General features: G+C 38.6%; 1 protein-coding gene across 1 annotated transcript in view; it reads right to left on the reverse strand.

Annotated features, from left to right (window-relative positions):
- LOC138029760 (uncharacterized) overlaps positions 1 to 7,736 on the reverse strand; it is a 27,687-nt gene extending 19,951 nt beyond the window's left edge. The window contains exons 1-3 of the mRNA XM_068877578.1: positions 7,577 to 7,736; positions 7,067 to 7,456; positions 2,611 to 2,874 (exon numbers count right to left, since the gene is read on the reverse strand). Of these exons, the coding sequence (XP_068733679.1) occupies positions 2,611 to 2,874; positions 7,067 to 7,456; positions 7,577 to 7,652 (730 nt within the window). The 5' untranslated portion in view covers positions 7,653 to 7,736. The remainder of the gene's footprint in view (positions 1 to 2,610; positions 2,875 to 7,066; positions 7,457 to 7,576) is intronic.
- Positions 7,737 to 11,745: the final 4,009 nt, after the last annotated feature.

Consider the following 11,745-nt stretch of genomic DNA (forward strand, 5'->3'; position numbering starts at 1 on the left):
ATGATGCTTGAAGCTCACCCAGGGGTTTCAATAAGATTTGAAGCAGGCAACTTGTTTAAGTCTAGTAGCCGCCTGTATCAACAAGGGGCCGCTAGGCCCCTTCGTCTAGGAGGTTCTGGGGCATACTCCCCCAGAAAATGTTGAAATCTGGAAGCTCTGAAATGCAATTTCCAGTGTTGTGGGCACAAATTGAGTACAAAGATAAAGGAAGATTTCTTATCAACAGCAACACTGAGTGAGCAATTAAGTGCATTCTTTTGATAATTTCCAGCAAAGAAAGATTTGGAAAATCATTTCAAAAGGAAAATTAACGATTTAACGTTATATGACGTTTCGACAAATTCATGTCATCATTACTACGCATTTTTTCAAGCACAAATTGAAACATTTCGGTTTGTCTAGACAAACTGCAATAATTTTTTTTCAGTCAAAACGAGAAATCAGTTCTGTCGAACAATAAGAATAATTACAATAATTATATGTCATTTTAATCTGAACGAACGAAAAGGCTTAACCAAACGAAACATTTACTGTTTTAGTGGAAAACAAGTCTTGATGCAATGATTACTTTATAACAATCTGTTTTACTTAAAACCTCTGGATATGATTGCCGAGGTCACTAAGCATAATTGAATTATGCAAAAAAATGCGATGGTTGGTCTCGGCAAAAATGCCATTCACTGTTGCTTGAAGATGGCAGTATCGAATGTGATAACTATTTTGAAATTGGGGCTTGAAAAAAGTATGCTCAAGTTTAAGGGAAAAAGTAGCCGACCAGGGATGTAGCTAAAGTTTTTAGCAGGCGGGAATCTAGCAATGATAGGCGGGTATTTGGGCCGAAGGCCCACCCTAGCGTGCCTTTGGCACGCTATACCTAGGGGGGTCCGGGGGCATGCCCCCCCGGAAAATTTTGAAAATGCATACTCTCGGAGATGCATTTTCCTTGATTTTGGCGGCAAAATCAAGGGCATTCAGGGCAGACTTTTATCAGGTAACATTTGTTTAAATTTTTCCCGTAATTCAGCTTCTTTCAGCAATGTCAGTTGGTTCCTTAGAACTTAGCGTGTTTCTTTCGGTAGACTTAAAATATTTCATGATACCAACGGCCTCAGAATCATTTTTCTTTCTTTTTTCCGACATTATAAAGCAATAATATTTCAACCATCAGAGATACGCAATTTGGCATTCATTATTTCGCATACATGAAATACAAATACCGCTGCCCATTGAGCCTGCAAAATGGACGATGAAATGCAAATGATGCGATCGTCGCAGTAAATGGAGTGTTTACAATCCTTTCAGTTCAGGTAAGACAGCAATGAAGGTGTAAACAAACGAAATAAATAAATAAAAATCTTCTGACAACATTTAAAAATATCTTGGAGAAAGAAGAAGTGCTTTACAGCCGGAAAAATCACGTTCACAGCCGGGTAATTTTCCCGGCTTCCGTCTATTATCTTCATCCCTGGCCGACTTCTCTGAACAAAGTAGCCTACGCTTTTCGTCGGCCATCAGTGCTTATTGAAACCCCTGCTCGCCTTTTAGCATACATGTATAACCATTGAGCCAATTAAAGGTACAGTATCTTGGGAGCACGGCCAAAATGGACAAACAAATTTGCTTCAAGCTCTTACGACTAGTGTTACAGCAGGAAACAATCATCATGCTAGACTAGACATACAGTACACTTAAAGTGCATATGACACAAATGTTTCTATTAGCTCCTTCGAAATGAGCTTTCAAAATGATAAAGAAGGCATTTATTTTATTGTGATAGCTCCCTTGGTTGCCAAGTTATTCAAGATTCTGACTTATGCATATTAGAGGACTAACGTGACCTCACATACAGTAGTGGACACAAAATGATGTAAAATCACAAAAAATGGAATATATCTGGAGACTTTATCTGTTTAGAACTGAAACTTTTTGCAGATAACAACTTTGTTATACTCATCACAAAATTCCATGATATGGCCCACTGTGACGTTTCCATGGCAACACAATGGGCTCCAGGCCCTCTCCATCCAAAGGGCAAAATCAGAGTTTCTCTCCCCAATAAGGGTTATTTGCTCTTGATGTTCATTCAGTGGGTGTGAGCGAATATGGACATTACACAGCACAAACACAAGGAAGTCTGTTAGACTCTGGAGCAACAAAGAAGGCGTTTTTCGTGTCGGGAAGGTAGAGGTCTGGTAACGAGTATGTTCCTATGATGACATCATAATCACCATCACAATGTGTAGTTCTGGCAGCACATCAACCCTGCAGACTAAGTATTTGCAAAACTACTACATATTTTGTGATTTTACATAATTTTGTGTCTCCAATGTGACATCACAAGTCCTCTAATTTCCATAAATCAAAATCTTGAATAACTCGGCCACCAAGAGTGCTACATGTACATGTAGCTCGCAATAAAATAAACACTGTTCTTGATCAATGTGAAAGCTCTTTAAAACAAGCTAATAAAAAAATTTGTTTCATATGCACTTTAAAGCACTTACAAACCTGTACACTGTAATGTTACAAACCTGATATGCCTATAGTGTGCACTACGAAGAAAGTTCTAAAAGTTACTCACTGAAATAATATCATTGCTTTGTCACTTACAGAATATGTTAAGAGCTGAAAGACTTGAAACAACTCCATATCCATTATCAGCAGTACATCTGTACGATCCAGCATCATTCAACTGAATATTCACAAAAGGAAAAACAGGACCAGTGGCATTTACTGGCCGGTTAGATGTGGCAACTTCTCTTGTCCATGTGATGTTTGGCATTGGATCACCAGACGCTTCACATGTCAGGTTCACAGATGATCCAATACGTTGTCTAAGTGAGATTGCCGGTGCAGTAGTTATCGTTGGAGGAACTAAACATGAGGAAAAAACCACAAGATCTGATTATTGTTAACATCATGATGTTGCACAAACAGCAATTACATGTATTGTTCCATGTTTTCCTCCAGCAAAAAAATTAATAATTTAAGTCAGAACATAATTTTTTAGCTGTAACAACTTGAAAAAACCATTAACAGCATGATGCATGATACACATATTTAAAATTGATGTGTTATTAAGGCATTACATGAAAAAAATCTGTATCTCAATGGACACCATGACTTTGGGTAATCTGCATACAGTAAATTGCCCCAACATTTAAGAGCTGTAAAAGCAGACTGAAGCATGTGTTTGTTGCAGTTCTTGGAAATTGGCTCATTGCTGAAAAATGTGTGGAAACTGCTCACGAAGCTTATCTTACAAACGAAATGGCATGTTTTCTTCAATGTTCAGGAAAATCTAGCTGTTTCAAAGTAGTCAATCTCTTTGGCTTTTACGTTTGTAAGGATGGCATAACCTGCTTTACCACTATTATCAGGCATTTCTTCAGTTTTATGCAGAAAATATTGTAACTATGCGGAGGATGCAGATTTTAGGGAATTATGCGGATCCGCATCGCCGCATCCTGTCAGATGCCCTTAAGTCTGTGGTTACCAAAAACATGTCATCATATAAAAGAATGTCACACGCATACGAACAAATCAACACATGCGATTCCCAGATGTAAACTTTGGCATTGCATTGAATAAGTAAACAAATTAAAAACAGCTTTCACAATTTAACAATGCATTATTTCCATCATTTCTTGGGATATATTAGCATCATTGCTATCTAAAATTCCAAGCAAAGTAAAGTTATTGATTGATTGCTGTTTACCCAACATGTGGTCGATTACAGGCCAACTCCACTGTTTTCCATAGCACTTAAAAGGTACAATGTAATAAACCTTTTGGGAAGAGTATTTTGTGAATACTCGCTTGGCAATTCGCTAAATGATACATGCATTTAAATGCCAAACTTACACGTAAGACACATTTTCCTTTCCCTTCGGATTCATAAACATTGCATTTCTTTTGCTTGAATAAATTCGCGATGTAAAGCGACTTGCGCATTTGTAACGTGATAGCTTCTGCATGTGTAAATTTTGTTATTGGTTCATGGCTTTTTCCAGATCCAAAAGTTCTTTGTTATACACAACAATGCAACACAAAGGAAATTTATGGTACTGAATAACAAAGCAAAATCAGACACGCATGTATACACAATCATACACCCATGAATATAAGCGTATGTGCGTATATACACCAGGCCTTCTGATATTACGCGATGGTGTGATTTCGCACAATCGACCTCAAATCGCATCCGATCGCACAATTCACGAAAAATCACATAATTCACAAAACAATGCACAAAATTAAAAAAAAAACATCAATCAGAAGTTTCTTAGGAGTTCCTGCATAAATATGCCATTTTAAAGATGATTTACCTTGGAAAACGGCTAAAAAGCCTTTGTTTACCTTCGATTTTGTAAACATTCGAAGTTCAAGGCATTATTTTTCATGTCGGAGACCTGGCACGAGTCTCATTCTTAAAGAGACGCCGATTGATGTAACACAAACACGCCCTTTGTTCAGTCAGAAATATAATACTGCCCACAAAAACAAAGTGTAAGAAGCTAGTCGTAGCATACAGGAGTATCAATAATTATTGATCATTCGTTTGGCATGTTAGCTGTGTCCTTTCAACTTTTAAACGTGCAGAAGACCTGTTTTTTTTTACATGTACTTATCCCAACTAATGTCAATCAAGATTCATAATTACTGTTCCCTTGTGTTCAAAATGTCCTTAGGGCAGTAGTTTTTCTTATCCTGAAACCTTGAAAAACAAGCTCAGAAAAAAATCGGCTTGATTTGGCTTAATACTTAATGACAACACAAGGGCTGCGTAGCACGTTTGAAAGTGGGGCAGCAACAATTATTGGATGTTATTATTGGAATGATATCCATATATCTACAGTATTCGTGAAAAGCCAACTGGGCAATTGTTTAAATAGGCACTCTATCGCCATTATCTTGCTCAGTACTGATCAGTCCCACATCTACTCTTACATCTTATGTGTACTGCTTGATGTTTTTTCTTGTTTCCCCTCTTGTAAATTTTCTCTCTTTTATCCTAAATAGAAATGTAATTTATTGAAAGGGCTTCTCCATTTATCTTGTGCTTGGCACGTTGTATAATAAATTGATTTATTTTGGAAGTAAGTGGAGGAAATAAAAAATACAAAGACAGATATCCTTGGTTTTCACATGACGTCATCAAAACTAAAAAATTAGGAATTATCAATCCTTTTGAGATTTTAGCTTAGTTATTAGAACAGCTGAGGACTTGTCTTTTCACAAATTTTCAGTTTGATAGGGTTTTTCATCTCGTGATAAAGCAAGGTTGAATTTCTAAGCTTTTGCGTGACATGATATTAAAATTGCGGTTGAGAGTGCTATCACGTACGTTAAAAAAGTGACTTATCCGCTGAGATTTTGCAATCTGAACAGTCCTTGTATGAGAATAAGTACTCACATAGATGTTCATGAGCCCTCAGAAGACAACTACTGGTTTTTTATAGCAAAACTCGATGACATACAGTGTATGTTTTTGTCAGCTTCCGGCTGCCATAGCCTTATACATGTAAATTTGAGTAAAACATTTCTTCGAATATTTCCCGCATGAAACATCGCAAAGACCTGAACCTTTGTGAGACTGTTTGAATATTCATATTCTTTTATCTCTTTGATTCTTGACTTAATTTGTTGAATGGTTTTGATGATGGTGTGAGAGTGAAAACCGGCAATAAGAGTAGCGTAAACTACTAGGGTTTTGATCAAGCCGACACAACGCCATAGAAATCATAGAGTTCTTATTAAGTGTAATTACAAAGTTAAGTAACAAAATAGGACCTGATTCGGTAATAGAGGAGAGTAAGAAATTCCAAGGGCAAAAAATTGTAGTACCGGTAAATTGTTCAGACAGCCTTGAACTACACAGGGCAAAAAAATATTTTGGGATACATTATGATATTTCATCAAGAACCCCATGGAAGATCAGGTATGTAGCTTTCCGTTCACATAGTCACGTTCCACGGGCCTTTAGAGAATTGAATTTCACATGACAAAAAATGCTTGCTGTTGAGTGATTCAAGATGATGAAGACCTGTTCAAAGTGTCTTAACGAGTTCATATGCAAATATACTGCAGCATCAAAATCTGGGATTATCTCAAAAGACATCGCTAGGGATCAAAGAAAAGCTTACATGTACCTAATAAAAGCGAATTCAAACTGTCATCTTTATATTAAAAGTTAATTCAATCATTACTCTAACCATAATCATAACCTGCTCGGCGGAAACTTCAACACTTAAATTATACGAAGCTTTAAGCACTAATCGTGGAAATTTCCCCAACACAACTGTGTATTCTTAAGCGGAACATTCAGCGCCGCATTTACGTTTATGAGAAGTGGGTGGATTTTATGCAAATCAGGCAATGAGTCATCGAGACCAAATACTGCGAATTTTTATCGAAAAATGCAATGGACTTGACTGTGTTACTGTGTAACCTCGTAGATGTTATCGTAATGACAGATCATTTATCTACATACCATGTTTCGCCCTTGTTTGAAAAACTTGGTGTGAATATGATAATTAGCTAAACAAAACATGACGCGATAATATTGAGTTTCGCAACGCTTGCACACGCAGTTACTCCGCAAAAATTCATACACCTCTATCTACAATGATAAGCTTCGATGGAAATAAACTGTAAATATCACGACGAGCACCATAGTGAAAGCATTTCATTCAATGATAAATGGTACACTGAATACTTCGATACGATTTCAACGCCATCGCTGTAAATCACGATTCAAGGTTCGGTTTAGTTCGAAACAAAGGCTTTCACAGTTTCGTTACCGTTGAATTCTAGACGGAGCTTTTCGCCTGACGAACCCAAGGTTTATGTCAGATTGATTAAAACGAAAACCGATAAGGGCATACGATTAGTGTCTTACAACACGACGTGAAAGAGCCTAACCAATGCATAGTACAAACACATCGTTACAATTGTAAGACTGACGTTCTGCTGCAAACAAAGGCTTCGGTTCTTTAGCATATACAGGTTTAATAAAAAACTTTTGCAGGACAGAGAAATCAACTTGAAGCGAGAGGTTTCTCACCTTTCACGTCAACAAAGACTGAGTCATCATCCGAGTCCGACCCGCCACCCTGGTAAGCCACTGTGATGGTGTACATATACTCCTCAGCATTATTCACGTTCAGCAACCGCAAGGTATACGTTCCCAAGCTTCGGTCTTCGAAAGCACGGTATTCGCTTCGAAGATTTTGATGAGACACATCAAAGGCTTTAGGTTCTCTAGCACCCTGGCCGAATCCCGATGCTATCAGGGTTGAATCTGTACTTGCCCGTTGCCTTCTTCTTCTTATGGTGACAGAAACGATGTCGGTTTCGGGTACATTGTATTTCCACACAAGATCCACGTCGGTGCTGTTAACCCCTTCAACAACGATAACAGGATCACCAGGCGTTTTTGTCCAAAACTGAGCCTCTGAAATCATGCAAGAAAAAAAACAACATCGTCGAGCATCCGCACAATGGCGAACTAAAAGACAACTTAAGCTCAACCTTAACTAAGCGTTCTTCAAACTGGGGCCGTGAAATGTCTTACCAGATCGCTCTATTGATGCCAAGGTCAAAACTACAGCTAGAATCCAGCCTGCGATACTCCCGAAAGATCGAACCATGTTTGTCTGAGACTTCCCTTCGACGACGTCAAACGAGGAACATTCAAGTGGCAGGAGGAATGTTCGTTAAATTTTGCAGTATGATATCATCGGAAGGACGCCGAAGCAACAAAGCAACCGGAAAACACTGATTGGACCCCAGTGTCTCCGAGGTATAAGTTTGCCTTCTGGAAGACTGGGATTGATTTCTACCGGAAGTTGCCTTGCATTCCTTGCATTTAGAGGAACTAGCTCCAATCCCCTTGCTTAAAATCCACACGCGGATAAAATGGTCCCTATTTGTTTACAATGTTCCCACAGACGAATTTTAACCGCGAATTTCGCTTTTGATGGAGTTCTGGGTTTCTCTGTCGGCTTTATGATAATTTCACGAGATAAAAAGAGCCATGGCATACCCTATCGTGAGGCTAAGCTGTATAAATCACCTGCTCTTTACACAAATTCATTCGTAGAACACTTTACGGTTTGGTTGAACCCAAAAATTTTACCTAGCCTCAATACAACCCATCAAGTATTTCCCTTGTCTGTGAGTGCATTTAATTAACAGAAGAACGCTTAACAAAGTTGCTGAAATAAAGAAGTAAGTGAAATTTGGAATATCTATCCTGGAGTTTACGACTAACTTAGTAAATATTAACTGGCAAACATTTCTTCAATTGCGGGGTCAAAATTGTTTCTGTTCTTGCTAAAAATGTGAAGTCGAGCTCCACTGCAGACTAGATACAGCGCAAAATCGTTCATTATGCTGAGAAAGAGAAGTCTAAATTTCACACTAATGTTAAAAGTGGTGTTTCTCAATTTTTCTGTGGTTCACTATCTTCTCCAAGGCCACATAATGAATCCCTTTTAAATGAGATAAGTTTTTTGAAAGAAAGATTTCTTCTGTCAGCGAAATCAGGCTTTCACTCCGCAAGTTCAGAGGAAATCACAATCCAGACAGCAACCAAGTTTGCTTCCACAGCAAATCACGGAGCAGTAAATAATTCTGCTCACTTGAACAGTGTCTGACGTCAATTCCTGAGGGCCTAAACGATAAAAGATCAGATCCACGAGTATCCCACGAGATGTTCACCCTGAAAGTAAACACAAGCAAGCCACAACAGCCGGGCGCGTGTGTTATTAAACACCAAACTGAAAAATCAGCTGTCCTTGGGAAGAAAGTTGTAGTTCCTTTTCCAGCAGTCGTAGGATTAGAACTTGATGAAAGAAAAATAACTCTGGATACTTCCGAACCACCACAAATGTTTTACAAAAGGAAAAATGAATCTCGAGTAAACTCGGCCGGCGTAGTCAGAACACTTTGAAAACTTCAATCCTGCAGGGGGTGTCTAGAAAACTAAGACCTAACACCTAAGACCTAAGATCTAGAAAACTAAGACCTAGAAAACTACTATAGAATATATAAAAATCACTAAATTTCTTATATAAAATAAAATCCCAACCACTTCAGTGCCAACAGTGTATTGTTTTTCCAGTGTAATGCGGTGATAGTTAACGGATTTAAAAGATCCATTTACCCTACTGCTAATAAAATTCATGAATGCAAATAACAAATATTCCGTTAAGAGTATGTTTAATTAGCTTGTGAGCGGGCCCTATATTTGGGTTTCACTTAGGCTTAGCTATAGTATCGCGCGAGCGCTTCAATAGAAGGGCATACTCGTTTCAGCTACGGTTTTTTGTTCCACAATTGTTCGAATTTAATATAGAAATTCGTAATTGTTGATATTGTTGATTTAGAGATGATGAGTGATTGGTTCAGTTAAAGCAAACGGTTACTGTTACTATGACTATTTCTTTCAAAGTGACACTTTCCACGACCATGCGCGATGTAGTATATTAAATTATACAATTTCCTTGGATTATGGTACCAGGTTTCACTATTGTTTTCTTTCTAGAGAACAAGGTAATTCTCTCTTTTGACTAACGAATAATTGTGATTAGGTGTGCGTCTAGATAAAATCCACAGGTTATCATTTTATGCGACAACTACTGTACATTACGGAGTTATTCTTCGTATGTATTTAGCGACTGCTCAAATTAGGTATGGTTTTGGCTTTTCAAGTAATTTTTTTAACAAATATTACATCAGTGGCATATACACGTGGGGTGTATACGTGTTGATATCGACCATACTCATACTGAATCGTTTCACGGATAGTTAAGGTTTGACCCATGATTAGACTATCACCGCCGAAACGTGTCTGGAATGCTTATTGTGTTGCGACCAATCGCAGTTTAAATTCCGTAAGGGCAAATTTATTTCTGTGCGGGAATTACCAAAGCAATCAGGCGCATACAAAAATTAATATCAGAGGTATAGAATGGTGAATTCGAGAGTTTGCGAGAGTGCGAGACCCTTGTTTAACCATCACCGCATTACACCGGAAAAACAATACACTGTTGGCAAGTGGTTGGGATTTTATTTTATATAAGAAATTTAATGATTTATATATATTATATAGTTTTCTAGGTCTTAGTTTTCTAGGTCTTAGTTTTCTAGGTCTTAAGAAATTTAATGATTTTTATACATTCTGTAGTTTTCTAGGTCTTAGTTTTCTAGGTCTTAGGTCTTAGGTCTTAGGTCTTATGTCTTAGTTTTCTAGACACCCATCCTGCAGGTTCCAGTTTGTCATCAACAACCAACAAAACTCGAGTGCAAATTCAATTGCAGCAACCAAGCGAAAGCTTCTCCACATTAATCCACTCAGATGGAAGTCTTAAAAAAGCAGCTGAAGCGGGAATTCGGGAAACACACGCATTCAAGTCAGGAAATGCTGGAGCCATTCTTTCCAGTTGCCAAAGACGCGACGTTAGTTCGCACAGCACAGCTCGCCGTCTTGGAACTACTAAAACAACCAGATGGAACCAGAGATGTAACGTGGCTGATAAAAATGTTCAAAGGGATCCAGCACCAGTTCCAGTTCCAGTTCCAGTTCTAATGTTCCAGTTAGCCAAGAAGAATAAAACTGAGTAAAAATGACAGTAAACATTCACGAACGCTGTCTTTTTCCGATCATTTCAATAAGCTATCCATGTATCTTTCAGCTAATAAAACACGTTCGGCGACCGTAATTCGACATCTTTGAATGGCTTCAGATCAGAGAATAGGCAGAGTGGCAGCGCAGATATGTCTGAAAACTGACGGTGGAACAAATTCATTTCGCTTTCGACGCGCATCATACGCGAAACGTGTTTGCGAGTCGCATGCTGATTGGCTTAAATTTGACGAGCTGTCAAATAGAGATCAACAAGGTACGAGGCTTTGTAATAAATTTAACAAATTGATGTCAGTTTTTCATGCGTCTGTCCTCCGTTATTGATCATGAATTTCGCCAGCCGGGATCTGACGCGAGCAATATCGCGTCATTATCGCATAAATTATACATTTACGTCATGAAAGACGTTCAAAACTTCGTATGCTGCGTGGCACTTGTTACTGGTCCGCGGGATCAAACTCTGCGATGGTAACAAACAGAGGAAGAGGCAGGAGATGCGTCTCATCTTTCGTCTCGGGACATGCCAGCCCAGCCACGCGGCCTCAATGCTGACAGGGCGGAAAGAGAGTACTAAGCGCCCTGATGCTGATTTTCAGTTCATTTGAAGTTCGCGCGCGTGCACTACACAACTTTCAAATTTTGAATCGAATACCAGGAAGCGTGGCTTTACATTGACTCCTGCATAATGTAACTCATTCTAATTCCGCACTTCCTTCCGGTTCTTTTCGCTGTGGCAAAGACTACGTTACCTGCCCTTACGTTGTCCATGGACTAACCAACTACACATTCTTTTCTACTGGCGCAACCCGCTCCATTAATTTCTACATAACTTGCGAAACTAAAAACGTACACGATTCAATGTAACAGTTGCCATCTACAGTACATAGGAGAAACTAAACGACGTTTAAAAGACCGTTTTAATGAACACCGCCGCACTTTAGATAACGCTAACACCAAATCCAAACCTACTACAGTCGCAGAACATTTCCTCTTCTCTCCCCACAACATCTCCAAGGACATGCAATTAATTCCTATGGATAAAATATTTTCTAACAGAGACTCGATCCGTAAGGCCAGGAAGCTTTTTTAATTTT

The sequence above is a fragment of the Montipora capricornis genome, chromosome 13, assembly GCF_036669925.1.
Source record: "Montipora capricornis isolate CH-2021 chromosome 13, ASM3666992v2, whole genome shotgun sequence".
Classification (NCBI taxonomy): domain Eukaryota; kingdom Metazoa; phylum Cnidaria; class Anthozoa; order Scleractinia; family Acroporidae; genus Montipora; species Montipora capricornis.